The sequence below is a fragment of the Caloenas nicobarica genome, chromosome 23 (assembly GCF_036013445.1).
Source record: "Caloenas nicobarica isolate bCalNic1 chromosome 23, bCalNic1.hap1, whole genome shotgun sequence".
Taxonomy (NCBI): domain Eukaryota; kingdom Metazoa; phylum Chordata; class Aves; order Columbiformes; family Columbidae; genus Caloenas; species Caloenas nicobarica.
In genome coordinates this window covers 5,270,001-5,287,825 of record NC_088267.1, presented here as the reverse complement: position 1 = coordinate 5,287,825, position 17,825 = coordinate 5,270,001, and the positions used below count along the sequence as shown (strand labels likewise).

Below are 17,825 nucleotides of genomic sequence, written 5' to 3'. Positions count from 1 at the left end.
GCATTGGAAGTTTTTGCGGCTGCTCCACAGTTGTAGCACGTAGCCGATGATTTTTAAAACCTGAACGAGGAATTACAAAAAGCCTCTTCCCCCCCCCAGGCAAATCCCCTCCCGTGAGCCCGGGCACAGGACGTCCCACCGGGGACATTCGCGTCTCCGGCACCACAAACCGAGGTTTGTGCTCCTGGGGACGCCCAGAGCGGCACCGGCCAAGCGGGGAGAAAAACCAGAGGAAGATCTGGCCGGGCAGATAAGTGGAGAAGTGATGCACGTGCTTTTGTGAGGCTGGCCGCATGAGCCCAACCTCCTCTCCGGGGCCATCCCCGGGCTGACGTCGGCAGCCAAAACTCCATTATTCCAGCATAGCCACAACAATTTACACAAGCTGCAGCCCTGCCCCTGGGTTTAACACAAAGCTTTTGCGGAGGAATTGAACAATTCTTTCCCCGCTCAGAGTCGCTTTCCCAAGAGAACCGTTTTCCGTGTTTTCTTTGAGTAAAACAGAAGGATTTGGAGCTTCCCACGCTGGGGTCGCCGCATCGCCCGCCCTGCCCCGTGGCCCAGCGGGGAAGAACAACCCGAGCCCTCGAGCATCTGCTGCACAACGTCCTTCTCCGTTTCCCCGTAAGCGCCTCCCACGCCCCGGGTTTATTCCCCGGACGCACCAGCGATCTCTGTTTCCACGGGGGTTGCGTCCCGCGCCCGCGTCGCTGTCGGGAGCCGGTGCCGCAGCCCCCGTGGCCGCGCCGGCGGCTCCTGCTCGTTCCCGTTTCGTGTCCCCTCTCGCAGGCGACGGACGTCGATCCCAACGCGCGCAGCTGTGGTTTAACGCTGAGCACAAAGGCGGCATCGATCCCGCCAGCGATGGCTACAACCTGCCCGAGGGGCAACCGCGTCCTCCGTTACACGGAGCATCGCGACATGTCCCGGCTGGGGAAGAGATGTGGGTGTTAAAAATTATCCCTGTCCCCCCGCAGTCGAGCTGTGCAGCCTCCCCCGGTCCCTGCTCATGTCCCACAGCAGGAATTCCCTGTGCGACCCGCAAGGGGTTGATGCTCAATGAGAAAAAACACCGTTCGTGAGGAATCTGCCACAATATGAACTCCAAACGTAATTAATTAGTGATTAAAACACCTTACGCTAAAGGCTCGAAGTCATCCCCCCCCGGCAGCGAATCCTCTCCCCAAGCTGCGCTCCCAGTGCTGACACTGGTCCCAGTTTGGGAGCCCACGAGCTCTCCCCTGCAGCGCCGATTTTTGGGGTTTTCCAAAGCAAATGTTGCTGAACCACCGGGCACGCAGGGCACAAGGTGGCCGCCGTCCCCGTGTGTCCCCATCCCCTCTAATCCCAGTTCCACCCGGGCAGATCAGGGTGTCGAGCGCTGACTCACCTGCCCCGGGAGGCGACAACGTCCCATTAGAAAATCCAACACTCCCAGCTAAGGGAGAATTTTCAGTGTCCCCTCCCCGGGACACTCGGGCTGGTTCTGTGCGATACCTGTTTGCTGCCCCCTCTCAGCTATGACACCCGCAGACTTCATAGGGAGCGCATGGCACGTCATGGTTTTAAACGAAAGACTGTGGAAAAAAAATAAAATCAAAATATCTCCTTTCCAGTAGTACTTTTATCTCCGTCACAAACTGTCTGTGGTCCTTCTCCCTACTTAAGGAGGGAGAAGCTGTTTAAAATTATATCCGTTAAAGTCTAATTTATGGTTACCTATTGAAAAATTATTTGGTGTAAAAACTTTCAGAAAAAGACACTCAAAGACGGGCACAAAGCCTCATTTTTAAGAAAATTGGTGCAGAACTTGAGTCCATGACCTGAACATCCAAAGACTTGGGTGTTTCAATGGGAGAAAAGTCTTATTAAAATTGGAAAATAATCTTTAAGTAGGGGTGGTTCTTCACCAAGATAAAGTTTAATTTCCTCGCAACGTGACAAGGAAACAGCACTGGACCCCCTTGTCCTGTTCGCTAAAGCACAAACACGGACAAAGTCGCTTGCAGATGAGGAGCGAAGATAAAAAACTGAATTAACCGGCCCCACTGTAGCTGGGCCGGCGCTGGCTTTGCTAAGCCAGACTTAGAACCTACCCCGATGGGCTGGGCTCTTGACTCTTAATTGGAGGCTATTTTTTGTAACCCTGTGCACTTTAAAGCCGGTACCACGTGTGTTCAGATTTTGTTCGATGCGTGCTGCTTTGTTTTTTCCCTCTGCAGCAACAATTTTTACTCATTGTTTGGCCAAATGGCCTTTAGGTGAGAGTTAATCAAAAAAAGAAACATGAGAACATTTTTTTAGCTGTTTTGCAGGGACTGATGATTTTAACAGCCACTTTCCTCTCCGAAAGGTGAACAATTGAACAATCCCATGTTCCTTTGGGAGGGTTGTGGCCAAGCTCTGCCCGGCTGCTGCTTCGCTGTCTGGAATCAAATCCATTAGAGGAATTTTGCTGTTTGTATTTCCTTCTTTCCAAGCTCAAGACAGCACAAAGCACAGCTCTTCTTTCAATGTGCGCGGAACTTAGAGCAGTTTTGGTAAAGTTTGGTATATTTTCTATGTTTTTCTTTGAAAAAATGTTTTCTGCTTTGCCCGCTGCGCATCTGTTCTTCCTTAAGGGTCGTCAACAGCTGATGCTTTAGTGAACAGGACAAGGGGGTCCAGTGCTGCTTCCTTTTCACATTGCGAAGAAATTAAACTTTATCTTGGTGAAGAACCACCCCTACTTAAAGATTATTTTCCGATTTTAAGACTTTTCTCCCATTGAAACACCCAAGTCTTTGGATGCGCGGGTCATGGACTCAAGTTCTGCACCAATTTTCTTAAAAATGAGGCTTCGCGCCCGTCTTTGAGTGTCCTTTTCTGAAAATTTTTACACCAAATAACTTTTCAACAGGTGACCATAAATTAGACTTTAACAGATGTATTTTTAAACAGCGATTCTTCCCGTGGCCGGGGGAGCAGCTCCCGTCTCTGATCTTCAGCGACTCCCCGCAGGCCCAGCCCTGCGATAACCACAGCTCGTGTTTAAGGCAAAAACCAAAATACTTTCCCTCTCAAGGTAAAAACACATGGACCCCGAAGCTGGATCCCTCTTCTCACGAGCATCCACAGCTGCTAAATCCACCCGGCACCCAGAGCGCCCGAGTTACCGACAGAACTTGGGCTGTGTCATCTGCCTTCACCCAGCCCTGCAAAACAGCCAAATGTGTTAATAATAAATAAATGTACAGTGACTAATTGAGGGCCCCTCTGAACACAGGTCACCTCCAGCTGTGTGTCGGCTGTTCTGCTGGTTCGAGGTCAATTTAATTAAATCTCACTCCTCCCAGCCATCTTCCCAAGGCTTAATCCACACGTAGAGCAGGGCGGATAACGAACTTGGCCACGTGTTTGCACCGATTGCCTCCAGGCAACCCAGGAACCAAACACCAACTATCATAAGATTTTCAGGCATGATGGATGGCAGCTCGGCTTCGCTCTCAGAAGGAAATGCTACCGAGTCAAGTCAGGACTAAACCCCAACGACAGAAAACACAAGTCAAACTGCTGCTTTCAACCAGAACCTGGCTTGAAACAAAGACAGGGTGATAGCATCAGCAGTTTCTGTGCATTCAAAAATGCAATATAGCAGGAAAAAGGCCGTGTTCTTGCTGCACTGTAAGCAGCTGACTCTGATTTCGGAGACAGAAAGAGCTCAGGTGAGAGTCACGGTTACAGGACATCACCAGCCACCCGCGTGTGGAAACATCTCGCTCTTCTTGCTGAATGGATTCGAGCAGTTACGGTCTCTTGGAATTCATTCTGGGAGAGACGGAGCACAGCTTGGGGGTCAAACTGTTGACTAAAGTTTAGAAATACACAACCCGCCTATGTCATTGTTCTCAGATTTAATATTTTATTATCCTTAATCCGTACTGCTTTCACGGTAATTTACTACAATGACCGAGACCTGAGAAACAAACAATTTTGCTGGAAAGTTCTGTGAGTATGACAAAGGGGAAATAAAAAAAATGTCCAAGAGGGAAACCAAGGAAGGTGGAAAGGCCCGTGGGACAGTGAAGCGAGGAGCAGCAGCTCTGCCTCGCCAGCCAAACCTCCGCTGCGGTTTTGGGTCCCAGCTGAGAAGCGACTCGAGTGTTGTCAGAGCTGCAAATGCCTGATGTGGCACAACGGACTTGAAACAGACGATTTTATGAGCAGATGATCCTGTACTAAAACTTAAGTTGTCACACACAACAGCTGAAATGAAACTCAGATAGCTCTGGTTTTCGTACCCACACACACCCGTTAGTAGGTTTGGTGTTTGAAGAAGCCAGCAGAGCACAAAACCGCCCGTGAGGTTTAGGCTGCGCCTCCCCGAGCCCGGCTCCAGCTCTGCTCACATTCACGTGTCAGACAACGCGGGGCTGAGCAACCGTGGGCTTTACTGTGCGAAGCTTCACAGCAGCAGATCTGAGCGCAGAGCTCTGCCTCCCTGCTGCGATTTCTCACTCGGGTTACAGCAGCTCACCAGGAGTACTGGGCATTTTCCAAATCAGCAGCAGTCCTGAACATTAAGGCAATTCACAAATTAGTTTCCGAGTGTAAAACTGCGGTGGTGAAGCTCAGGAAGCTCCCTCGGGAAATTTCCAATCACACAAGTGGAAAACTTTAGTAATCCAACACTGAGTTTCTATAAACTCCGAACTATTGCACACACACCTGCTATTGTCCCATCTGTTGACATAACAAATACATCTTTCTTTGTCACAAACTACAGATATTGACCTGCCAGTGACTCACCACATCCTTACGCTCACTCCTGTGAGCTCGTTTTCATCTAACTATACAGTCCAATTAAACTTGAATTTATTCTTTTTTTTCTGTAGTTAGATATAGTTATTCCAGTAAGTCCTTTATCGAAAGCCACGTATCTTATTTCAGGGAGGCAGCCGTGCTTAACGAGCAAACACAGGGCATTAGCAGATTCAGAATAAAAAGAACAAGTGGGGATCGTGTACCTGAGGTTCTGCTGTGCTGCACGAGGCGTCCTACAGTTACTGTCACAACTACAAAAAAAAGGAGAAACAGAGGGAAGAGGTTAAGCAAGAAGATGGAGAGGTGAACAGATCAGACACGTTTGGTTTTGGATGACGGGGTCTCAGTCCCAGAGGATCAGGAGAGGAATTCAGCGATGAGACACCGGCTCACCAGAGTGCAGACACAAACGCCAAGGGCCACGGTCCCAGTGGGGCCGATTTCTGCTAAAAAGCAACTCTGCAACAGGCCTTAGAGCAGGAAGAACAGCGGAATTGCTCACGAAAGACAAGAGGTTTGCAACCACTAAACTGGGGTTTAAACGCGATGTTGGTATTTGAACGAATGGCCAAGTGGGAAGGAATTAAAATACTAAACTAAACACAACTTAAGAAGTTGTTTTCTTAAAAAGCACATTTACTTGTTTTTTCCAACTTAAACCATTCTTTATGGATAGATGTCAATGAGCAGGGAGCCCCTAACAAACTCCAAAGGAGAGGAAAAGGTGGGGGAACACGTGTGAGTCTGGGGAAGGTTTGTCCGTCCGTCTTTCAGGACCTGTCCAGGATCAGCTGGGAAGGAACGTCCTTTAAAGAGCGATCCTGGAGGCAGGAGGCGAAAAATCGCTCCGAGGGAAGATAAGCAGCCAGTGACTCAGGTACTGAATATATTTAAAGAACTTCTAGGAGATTAAAAGGCACAATGAGGTCACAAACCCAGATGAAAGGTTCAGATGATAAAGAACGAGGTGTTAACCCCTTGTGAAGACTGTACACATATGGGCTCAAAAGACTGAATTTCAGAACCATTTGTGCTGCCAAGGGACACCCCAGGAAAAAAAACAAAGAACAAGGCAATGACATTAGCACAATACAGTGTCGGGTTCTGTGGTCTCCTAAGTATCAAATTCACTCAGATGTACTTTTAAAAATGTGTTAGTCCAGAAAATTCTTGGAATTTATTATACACGTTTAATAACAGATGATACTTGACATTCAAGTGTTGTTGAACTAATTTTACAAGCGCTTGAGCATACAATGTCGACTTATGCCAAGAAACAAAAGGTTCAGCATATAAGGAAGTGCAGAAGGAAGCTACTTAGAAGATATCCCCTTCCATCCAGTATCTACAGAATACCGGCTTGATTTTAAAACCTTACACCATGTCAAGTAAAAAGACTAATCAAATATCTACACTTAATTGTGCACATCACATCTACCTCAGATGCAGGACAAAAAAAAAAAAAAATTTCAAAACCACGTTCTATCCCTCCTTCCAGAGGACCCTCAGACTTCAGAATTGACTTGATTTCAGAACCAGAGCTTGAATTAAAAAAAAAAATCCAGCAAGTTTCTAATCTGATTATGCAAAAGGCAGCGAGCCACCGGGATTCTTCAGATGATCTTCAACCCAGGGTTCACAGGACTAAAGCTTGGAACTAAGTCACCACAAACCTGCCACCAATTTCTCTGCAGGACCTCAAAACATTTTACTTGCCATGAGGAGCAATTTTCACCAGTAAATATTTTGTTTAAGCTTTATCCATCCTGACAGAGGGCTGAGCGGGCAGACTCTCTTACTCTTGCTTTGCAAGAACACCGATCCAGACACCCAGGAGCATCAGTGAGCTAACGAGGGGCTATTTCTGCCGCCCCTCAGGACAGGTAAAAGCCCCAATTCTTCCAAAGCCAGCATATTGGATCAAATACTTTTTCATATCTGTGTATTCATTAACCCTGTACCAAAAGAAAGCCGATTAGCAAATGTAAACGTTCATATAAAAATAGCCAACATCTGTTTAAATTTAGAAATTTATTTTGTTTAATCCACAAGCTTTATATAGCTTTAGTTAAAAAAACAAAAACCAGTGAAAACATGACAATATCCAAAGTTCAGGTTCCTCAAACTTTCAAAGACCACATCTCTGAAAGTTGCTCATACCATTCAGAAGAACCATAAAGAGACAAGATCTATGAAAGGGCCAACGACATCTCACAAACAAAATTTATGCAACTGAAGGAATTTTTTTTCTGGGACTGCTGATCATGGAAACTGCCCTTTAAAAAAAAGAACATAAAAATACAAATGAAATTCCAGTGTTCCAAATCAACATGTTACATCTATATAAACCCACAGTGTCCTGGTAAACAACATGCTTTCATTTATGTACCATCCTAAGTTGCTATTTTTGATTCGCTTTAATGGAGACTATACAGGCAACAGGAGAAAGCAATAAAATATATGTCCTTCCTCAGTAATTCTGCAGTGGTTTTACTTCTGGGCAAGCCTACAAACCACAAAGGTTAGTAGCATAATGTAAGTGGATACAAAAGAAGTCAAATGAGACCCCTTGCGGGTTCTGCTAAAGGTCTGGTTGGATTTCAAGGAAACCAGGGAACTGACAGTCATGTTCAAAACCTTCCAAACAAACCCCTACTGCTTCTAAAAAGTCTCACTCTAAATGAAATTCTGTTGACTGCCAATGAAAGAATGTCACTAGTACACTGTGGACACCTTTTGTAATGTAAATCCATGCCCTTTGTACATGGTGAACCTCAACCTAGCAATTATTACAACAAATGTTATATTCTAAAGCTCAAACACATTTAGCAATTTGAAATTGAATTCTGAGTACAAACCAAATAAAATGTACATTATATCAAAGGATTTAGCCTAGGATGGTGGGGACACTTGCGCCTTCCGCATCGACCTCAGGGCCTTCTCTCGCAGGTGTTTTTCTAGGTCATCAAGGTTGTCTTCTGGTTCACTTTCTGTCTCCTGCAAACAAAGATCAAGCATTTCTTCAGACACTGAAGCTAAGCCAGGCTGCAGCCCTCCCAATGTCGCAAACCATCGAGTGAAGCGCTCATGAGTTGCATTTCTGAAGCAAGACTGCCGTTTAGAACAGAAGTACTGTGTACATGCATCACCATCTATTTTCCTTCATGGAAAAATTCAAAAGTAAAGCACAGTTATCAAATTCCTACCTTTTTGGGTTCTGTCTCTGCTTCCTGCTCTTCCTGTGCCGAGGTGGTATCTGCTGCAGCCACAGCAGCAGCTGCTACCGCCTTCTCCTTCTTATGTTTTTTGTGTTTCTTGTGCTTTTTATCCTTTTTATGCTTCTTATCCTTCTTTTTCTTCTTCTTCTTTCCACCCCCTTCTTGATCGGAATTCTGTAACAAACAATTCAACAGATAATTACAACTCAGTCCTAAGGCTTTGATAAAATGTTACAAGCAGCCCACAACCATTCTGGGAAATCTGAATGGACTGAGTAAGGATTTTTTTTTTCCATGTGAATAAGCTTAGAGCTTTTCAGCAGCTAAAACTTCACGAGAATAACTCGCCATATAACCCTGCAAAATATTGCTTTTATTAGCAAACAAGTACCCTTGCAGGTGATGGGCTCTGGGTTGGGCTTTTAGCCTTTTTTGCAGGTGACCAGTTTGCAGAAGGGGAACGGGACCGAGCAGGAGATGGGGGGCCCGGATGTTTTTTCGGTGCCGGCTCAGGTGATCCTGATGCAGAGCGTGATGAAGATACTCGTCTTGCAGATCGTGGACTTGGTGTGGAAGCCCTGTGAAACAGAAGGCCCACAATTAGAGATAAAAGAGCCAAAACAAGAATGCAAAAATTAACAAAAAAGCCAGATGAACATACATCCTTATAACTTGGCTAAGCTACCGCTTAAAAATAGTTACTTTGCTGGCATATGTTGCAAAAGGCAAAACAATCTAAAACCACTGTGGATCTGAAATGCAAAAGGATATTGCAACTTAATAGCTTGTTCAACAATACTACTATTGTTGTTCAGGAATGATTGTCCCTTTCTTCTGGTATGACCACATTATAACCACATTACAGCAATACTATTTTATCATCCAATGAATAAGACATTACATTCAGCTACATTTTGTTTATGAAAGAATTAGTAAGCCAGCACCTTTTGACTATCTGCTCATAAGAGTAGCATCATGTTGAACTGCTAAAACTCTAAATGCTTTTGTTTCCTCTTGGGTGACCACTTATGAAATGACTCATGAGCTAATGGAGTGTTGGTTCCCTTCTGCAGTTAGCTCTAAAATAACAGAAAGTTCTTTTTTCTTTAAACAAATCTAGCAAAAAAACTCCTCTCAAACTGCTTTTTACCTGCTCAGTCCCAGTGCTTTGTTGTGCTATTCAAAGACCCCTCAAACTCCATATAAAGCCTCTTTAAACAGGCTTCCAATCTAATAAACTTCCAAAAATCAGCGTTACAATGGAACCACCAACACTTGAGCAGCCTCAAGATATACAAGAGCCATTTTAATGTGATTCCCCAGCTATTCCCACTGCATTAAAACAAACCAGACAAACAAAACCCCTCACAAAACCACCAAAGATGGATTTTTTTACTTAGTCTTCTTAGGTTCTGGCGTTCTCGACACTCTCCTGATGGGTCTAGTGCTTGGAGATGGAGACTGTCTTCTCTGGGGCGAAGCTGACGCTCCCCTTCGTGGCGGTGGCGGCGCTGGGCTCGCGGAGGTATGAGAAGCTCTAGGCCGTGGTGAAGGTGAATGCCGTTTGTTTTGTGGTGGAGAACGCGTTTCCCGATTGGACCTGCTGGGAGGAGATCCCTTCCTGTGCTTGGAAGATACGGAGGGCGAACGCTTCTTAGCAGCTGGCGAGCTCCTTTGTTTCGGCGGCGGGGAATGGGAGACTCTGCGTTTTGACTGTGGAGAAGGCGATGCTCTTCGTTTAGGCGGGGGAGGAGGAGAAGCCGTTCGTCTCTTAGGCGGTGGAGAAGGAGAATATCGTCGCTGGATCGGTGGGGAGTATCTCCGCGGAGAAGGCGAGCGTCTGCGGGGGGGTGGTGATGGAGACCTGCAGAGAAAACACATGTTCAGGTGTCACATCGGCATGTGAATTAGTTACAAGCGTCTTGCAATTTGCCCAAAGAGGGGAAAAAGGATTCCTCCAGAAATTCTTTAAAACTTAATAACCAAGATGTTTCAAAAATCACCTTAATGAGTGTTACTCAGTATTTGATACAGCAATCAAATGATATCCAGGCCACACAATCTCACTGCAAAACTACATCCCCCTCGGTAACTGTGAATCAAGGAACTGGTTTCCTCAATCACGGCATTTCTTTTTACACGTCAGTCGGGAGTCAACAAACCAAAAGCAACAACTTAACGACAAAAAAACCCGCAAATACTGACCTTCGACGGGGTAAGGAAGGCGAGCGACGCCGCCTGGGAGGAGGGGCAGGTGAAGGAGAGCGGCGCCGCCTGGCTGGGGGGGGTGATGGACTTCTCCTCCTCCGGCTAAAGACAGAAAGGGATTGCTCAGAAAAGTTGCAACTGAGCCACAAAATTCTTTTTGTGTTCTGCTTTTGCTATACAATAACGTTCATGCACTTCAAAATGAAATTCTGTCACAAGATGGAAAAAAATATGCTTATCTTTCTAAAGAGTGTGAGACAACACTTAATTTTACTGTCATTTTCAAAGCCCACTGCAGCAGTCATGCAGCAATTTCACATTCTGCTTAACCTGATCTATTTGAATCTTGTAGCCAAACAGGACGCCCAATTCTCTCCCGTTTCCTTCTCCTGAAAGCTCATTTCTGCCACTTCCCTTGAACTGAATCGAGTGATAATGTATACGAGTCAGCCCAGCTCACTGATCCACTGGAGACTAATCCACCCAAACCAGCTCTTTGTCGTCAGGCAGACTTGCCAGAGGCAGCACAAAGGAGGAACGGGGAATGCCCAGCTGTGCCAGGCGGAGCAGAACCGCGTTCAGCAGCGGTCGGAACTCCAATGGGATTAAAGTGTGAAACTGTACTCTTGTGAAACTTTTATCTATGGATCTAAAATCCAAAGTCACTTATTTCTTGAAATGCAGAGAAAAATCAGAGCTGGCACTAAACTGCAGCTACCTGGATTAAAGTTACTCAGCAGATGAGCTATTTTCTGCTCTGCAAGGTTTACAGCAGACTTCTGGGAGGGGAAATTTTAATCAAAAACATACTTTCCTAGAGTTTTAAAGGAGAGGACTATTGTCTTTCCTTTTTTTTTTAAAAAAAAAGAAAAAAAAAGGCAATTCAAAGAAAATAACCAGATAAAGCAAAAAATGAGAGTAATGAAAAAGTAAAGAAGCTCATCTACATAAACTGAGATTTGATTTCAAATACCCTGGGCTGTTGTTCTCCAAGACAATGAGTTATACTTTTTACAGAGAAGAGTTTGCTCTTTTTTTTTCTCTCCAGTGAAATGGTCCCAGATCCAACACATTAAGGAACACATCAGCCTGAATCTCTCTCAATTTACTACTTCAAGTCTGCAAAGTCCCAAGAATGGAAGTACTTGTCCATGACAAAATAAATGAGAACCTGTCTAAATGATTTTCTATATGTAAATCCTATTTAACAGATCAATTTCTAACCAACCTTTTCATCACTGGTGATTGCCACCTCTTTTCCATCTGCATCCTGATAGCAGTGGAAGAAAAACAAAACAAGACAAATCTATCTGCCATTTATCTGAAGCAAAAAATAATTCTGTTGTGTATTTATTGACAGTTGCATGGCAGATAAACAACATTAACTAAATAGTTAGAAAAAAAGACATCAGTTATGTTGAGTTTAAGAAGAAATTACCGAGGGGAGGATTCCTTCTGTCGTTTTCGTGGCGACGGTGATGGGCTGCGTGAATGTGAATGGCGCCGGCGTCTCCCAACTTCCCCGTTCTTCACGTTGGATCTTTTAGGTCTTTCCTCTTCAGATGATGAAGAAGAACCAGAATCTACAAACGTAGAAGAATCACTCTCTGGGAAATGATTCTCCTGACACCGTTAACGCAGTTACTGACAGTTTTAACTGCAGTACTAACCTCATCTCCCGCAAAACAAGAAACCTCGATTTAAGAGCAATTCAATTAAAAATGACAGTCGAAGTGAAGCAATAAATAAATCCATTGGAGCTGGATAAGAATATTGGCAGCAACCTCACTGTCCACATAAAATTTGACCAGCCCGGTAATTTAAAAAGTGAACTGCAGTTACTCACACAAACATTAAGTGGACAAAAACCTACATCAGGTTCAGATTAATTTACTGATCTCAAGCATACAAGAGTCCAAAATATTAGGAAATAACCTATTGCAACAACGGATTAAGTAATCCATAGCAAACAATATTTGTGTGTGATGATAAGTGTTTAAAAGTGCAAATTTTAAAGATGTAAACCGATTAACAAGAGATATATCGTAACCTTTAAAATTATACTTTCTTCTTCATGAGTAAAAATTAAAGTGATTTCATTACCAGTGGTAAATCTAGAACCAAATTTACAATAGCACTGCGGTGCACATAACAAATAATTTTCATCAGAATTTGCACTTAACTACTTTGTGCAAAAGCAAACTGCAATCCAGTTTCAGGAAATTTATGTCATCCGTACCAGATGAAGACTGTTGATTTTGCCTTCGGTACTGACGCCTCTGTTGAACAGAGTCTGCTGCAGCCATTTTACCTCCTTTATCTTCTTCTGAAAAGGTACATACATGGACAGAATATTTCAACTGAAGATACACATTTGCCTTATTCAGGCAGAAGCAAATAGTATTACCGTAGAACATCAAGCGTGCCTTTTTTCCCCCCCAAATTTTAAGAAAACATTGAGGCTGGAATACACTCTGGCTGAGCTTTTCCCAAGAAAGCCTGGATGAAGTATTTGAGGCAGTATGAGTGATCATCTTTATACTTCCGAAAACTCTTGCTTTCAATGCCAGCCTATCTAGAGGGCTCAGCATTTTACCACTGCCTTTTATTATCACGCATATTTGACTAAAAACCGCACCCAAAACCAGTGTCGAAAACTGAGAGCCATACCTGATTCAGACAGTTCTGCTTTCCTGGGTTTTGGTGCTGGAGAAGGAGATTCTCTTTTTTCAGTACTCTTATGTTTGGGTGCTAAAAGACAAAGTCAAATAACTCAGTTACAATTTGTTACATCCTTGCGTGTTTTCTGCTCACACAAGCTGTACACGCCATCTCTGAGAAAACAAAAGCACAATATGATAAAGCTGCCGCAATACAAATTTTTATTCGATTACCTGATGCTCTGCTAGGTGAAACAGAGCCACGGCTTTTTCTTGCACGATTCGACTGCTGGGGCGTTGGAGACCTGCGTGGTTTTGGAGGTGGACTTGCTGGTGGGGATGGTCTGTGCCTCCGCCGAGGTGGGCTGGCTGAAGGAGAGAGCCTGCGCGTTTTTCGAGGAGGACTGGATACAGTTCTTTTAGGTACTTTCTTTGGTGGTGACCGGGAACGTGAGGAAGAGGAGGAAGAGCTACTGCCGGATAAGGATGCTGATGACCGTCTTCTCCTGGAAATCAAATATAACATCAGGTTCTGACTAGCGAGCTTAAGAAATTTTTGAGCGTGAACACCGAATTGCATTTATTTGCAAGCACAAATACAGAGCCACATACAACTGCACTTCCAAAACATGGTGGACAGCCTTCAACACTTGGTTTGTAGAAAAGGAGAACAACAACCCATCTTTCACAGTTACTTTTAAACTACATAGTGAGCAAAAAGTTGTTAGTGTTACCCTTGCTTTCTTTCTGTCCATCTACAGGCTACAACTAAGCTTTTCTCCTGGGAGCAATTAGTTCTGTCTGGGCACTTTAACTTTTGGTTGGTTAAGAGAATTCTCCATGTTAGCACATGTGATTGAATGATCTTCAGAACAGATCTCTTTGAGTTTAGTGTGCAAGTATGCTAAAAAGTTTTTATACCAGGAGGTAAAAATTTCAGACAACAACTTAACAATTCAGAGTCAATCTAACCATTCTTATGTTTTAGTCTTTCATCTTTACTTTGTAATTTTAAAATGGTAGGGCCTCTAGAATTCTGCGGCAAAATTTGTGGCAATTTCTGTTGCAATTGTGTACCTGCAGAATCCACCTTTGGCTGCAGAATTCCTGAGAACCTGGAAAAAAGAAACCCTACCTTGAGTGAGATAAACATTTGCTGAAAGGGAGCTCTTGTACATCTCGTAACACACATTTGGTACTTTTCACAGTTTTCCCAGTAACTGTGTGAAATGAACAACTTTACAAACTCAGGAAAAAAAAAAAAGACATCACCTAGTCATAAAAAGGAAGAACCGTTCCTTCCTAAAAAAGAATAACTACTGTACATGGGAAGTACACAGGAAACATCACTTTAACTCTCTTCCTATGAAAAGGATAAGAATCTATTCTCTTCCTATGAAGACAAATTACTATTTTGGCATTGCCAGAAATAAATATTTTCTTTGCAAGGCAACTCAGAGCTTTGCTACTAGAACAATTGCTTATGCTGTCAAAACTGTTAACCTCCAACATCGGAGAGCAAACTTTGAAGATTATTTTTTTTTACTAAAAGAACGTGAAGAAGGAACACTTCAAGTCAAAATTTAATTTTTATTTTAATTTTATGTGAGGGAAATGTAAGTCACCATTAAAAAACTGCCAACCAGTAAAATCCAGTTACTTGTTCTAATTTATTACCCAGGCAGGACAAAAAAGTATTAAGACTTCAGCAAAAAAAATCATAAAAGATGTCAGGACACTCTATGCTGGGAGCCATCCAAAGCTATTTGAAGAAGTTAGTTCTGAAATTGCCATTTTTCAAAAAGGTGGAATTCTCATCACTATCTCAACTCAAAAGAAATCATTTCACAGCTACCACTATGTTCCCCCACGACACACGTATGAAATATGACGCTGCAGTTTTTATATCATGCAGATCATACACCCAACAGCGCTGAGGTAAGCTGAACAAGGTAATTTGGATAACACTCATTCCTCCCCAACTCATGGTCCCTCCAACTTTGAAAGTTTGACATTTTCGGTGGTCTCAAAAAATGGGATCTTACCGCCTCACAGGGGATCTGCTTCTTCTGTGTCTGGGAGGGGGAGGCATTCGCCTTGGCGGGCTCCTTCTCCGTGGGGATGGTCTTCGTCTCGGGCTTGGTCGCCTTCTAGGGGAGTAAGACCTGTCACAATCAAAAATTCAAATGAAAAGCAACTATCTAACTTTCAGAGTTGAGGAGATTTATCCTCAGGGCACTGAGTGTAAAGTTGCGTTTCTCCAAGTGCATCACATTAAAGTAGCAGTTAGAATATGATGCAAAGTGGTTCATTTAGACACAATTGGTATTTTAAAGTTTACTAACAACTCTCTACCAAGAAGAAAAATAATTTTTAAAAAAGGAAGAAAAGTAATTTACAACATATTCAGCATCGAACCTGTCTCCTAACAGAAGGCTACACAATTCCCATTATCTGACAAATGCGACACTCAGCATTAAGTAGCCCATTCTTATCCAGTCAGTGTCAGCTGCTGTGAGCACCTTCTCAGGAACTGACAGCAAGAAAACAACTCCCCAATACATTTATCCACTGAATGCATCCTTCTCATTTCGCCTGAAACATCCCATAGCTCAACATCTCTTAAAAACATCGCTATTTGAACCAAGAACATTAAGTGTCACCTTCAGAAGAAAATATTCACTTCTCAACCTTCACAATCAGGATAAACTGAAGTCCCACCTTGACCGTGATCTATGACGTCTTCTTGGTCGAGAATGAGATGGAGAACGTGATCGAGATCTTGACCTTGACTTGGATCGAGTTGGGGATCTTTGACGAGTCTTCTCTTTTTCCTTCTCTCTCTCCTTCTTTGAATTACGTTCTGGTGAAGTTTCCTTAGTCTCTGGTACAGGAGGTTCAGGTTTTGGAGGTTTTGGGATATCACTGTCAAAAACAAAACCTTCATGTATAAGTGCATACAAACCGCAGTCCCCCAAGTAACATTTGAGAATGTGTCGAGATATTCCATGACAATGAACATTCTCCTGCCCATCGTCTGACAAGATGTTAGACATCCCGCTCCAAAACTACGAAAAGAATCAGAACACGGTACAATGATTCAAACAGAAGAAAAAGTGATATACAGGCTATGTGTCAACTGGATAGAAAATTATTAAATAAATTCTTTCGCCATTGCAGGGGGACAGGGAGAAGCAGGCATTCCCCCAAGTCAAGCTCCAAACAGGTATTAAGACAACTTCCATTTTTTTTTTAAATGGTAAGATATAGTTCTACACACAAAATTATCACATTTACTTGTTTGAAGTTGCCTCTTGAACAATGGTCTCCTTTGGTTTCACAGAGGGTTCCGGCTCAGGAGTCGCCTCTTTCTTTTCTGGCGCAGGGGTAGCACTGCGGCTCTTGGTTCTGTGATGAGGGGAGCGAGAATGGCTGCGTTTCCGCTCTCTTCTGACAGGTGACAACCTCCTTCGAGGGGAAGGAGACCTTGACTTGCGTCTAGGAAAAAGAAGTGTCATTTAATAGTGTAACATAATGAAAAAATGTATAGGATAATAAATCCTGTGATATTCAGCAGCTAAAAGCTCTTCTGAATCAGGTACTCTTAGTATTTTCTACAGCAGTTAAAACACATGTAGGAATACTTAATATTTTGCGCTAGTATTTGACAGCCAAATTAAGATGGCAAACAAACAAAACCTCAAAAAACAAATCCCCAAGAACAAGAACAAAGCCTGGAACAGATAAACCATCAAAACCAGTTCCTAGCAAAAACAATACCTATGTCAAAGCTGCTCTAGTTTACTTGCAGTTACAGTTCAGTAGCAAGCCAAGCCAGCCTGTTAAAATAGCTAAAGGGAGTATTTCCAAAGTTCAATTAATTTTTCTCTGCCACGCACTCTTCACTCTGTTCCAGAGTACTCTTGATACACTGTCTGTGAATTTTCATTACCTTCTTGGACTCCTGGATCTGTCTCTTTTTTCTCTGTTGTCTTTGTCTTCCTTATCCCTCTTCTCCTTGTCTTCATCTTGTTTCTTCATGGAAGCCAGTTTCTCTTGCTCTATCTATGCAATCAAATAGCATCACTTAACTCAGAGGCATCATAAAGACCTTACCAAATATTTATGCTGAACAATAACCACAACAAATATACTGCTTCAGGACTAAAATACATTGCCCAGACAGAAGAGTTCTGCTTAGCACAAAATGTCTACTGAAATACCAATAGTTGTACAGCCACTGATTCTGTCCAGCGCTCACAACTCACCCACAATTCTATTAAAAAAATCCTACCTGTCGCTGTTTTATTTCTTCTTTCTTCAGTTCCAGAAAAGCAGTTGGAATACCAGCAATGTTTTCTTGTGCACTTAACAGCAGTGGCCACAGTTCTCCCATGAACTCCCTAGCATTTTTCCCATTCAAAAAACCAGTCAGGTTGATTTGCATCATTTTGGAATCTGGATTCTGCAAAGAGATATGACAGGAAGACAAACCGGTTATCTGAAAAAACAACATAGAGTCCATATTAAACTTCAATTAAATCTACCATGGGGGCTAAAGTACATATACACTCAAGAACTATTTTTTAAAATCTTTCCCTAGTGATTTCTCATCGATTTAAGTTTACTGTACTAGTAATTTTTCTTTTGTGTCTTACCATAAATATTCAGAAAGGCCTGTTAATCCTTTGTGGGTTTCACAAGTATTTTTGGACTGCATAGCTGCTACACAGGAAGACAGGGGCCTTAAATTTAATACACCATTACAATACTGCTACGAGCTTTTATAATTATTTTCTAAACATTTTTTTCCTGGTTGTTTTGATTCTCCTTGCTTGGAAATCTTTCTTAAGGTCTGCACAACGGACAGAAGCCGTACAATTGCCTAACACTGCAGATGACACTCTGTTAAGTACCCTACATCCTGCTGGGAAAG

General features: G+C 43.1%; 1 protein-coding gene across 6 annotated transcripts in view; it reads right to left on the bottom strand.

Annotated features, from left to right (window-relative positions):
- Window positions 1-6,819: 6,819 nt before the first annotated feature.
- The window catches only part of SRRM1 (serine and arginine repetitive matrix 1), a 16,138-nt gene continuing 5,132 nt past the window's right edge, over window positions 6,820-17,825 (bottom strand). For 2 of the 6 annotated variants that reach the window (XM_065650482.1, XM_065650487.1), the window contains 14 exons: window positions 17,184-17,354; window positions 16,842-16,954; window positions 16,187-16,387; window positions 15,611-15,814; window positions 14,935-15,054; window positions 13,124-13,395; window positions 12,900-12,980; window positions 12,469-12,555; window positions 11,668-11,812; window positions 10,227-10,331; window positions 9,418-9,885; window positions 8,413-8,599; window positions 8,010-8,195; window positions 6,820-7,800 (listed from right to left, as the gene is read on the bottom strand). In XM_065650482.1, coding sequence (XP_065506554.1) covers window positions 7,696-7,800; window positions 8,010-8,195; window positions 8,413-8,599; window positions 9,418-9,885; window positions 10,227-10,331; window positions 11,668-11,812; window positions 12,469-12,555; window positions 12,900-12,980; window positions 13,124-13,395; window positions 14,935-15,054; window positions 15,611-15,814; window positions 16,187-16,387; window positions 16,842-16,954; window positions 17,184-17,354 — 2,445 coding nt within the window. In that variant the 3' untranslated portion in view covers window positions 6,820-7,695. The remainder of the gene's footprint in view (window positions 7,801-8,009; window positions 8,196-8,412; window positions 8,600-9,417; window positions 9,886-10,226; window positions 10,332-11,667; window positions 11,813-12,468; window positions 12,556-12,899; window positions 12,981-13,123; window positions 13,396-14,934; window positions 15,055-15,610; window positions 15,815-16,186; window positions 16,388-16,841; window positions 16,955-17,183; window positions 17,355-17,825) is intronic. The other 4 variants (XM_065650483.1, XM_065650486.1, XM_065650484.1 and 1 more) reach the window with 4 other exon arrangements.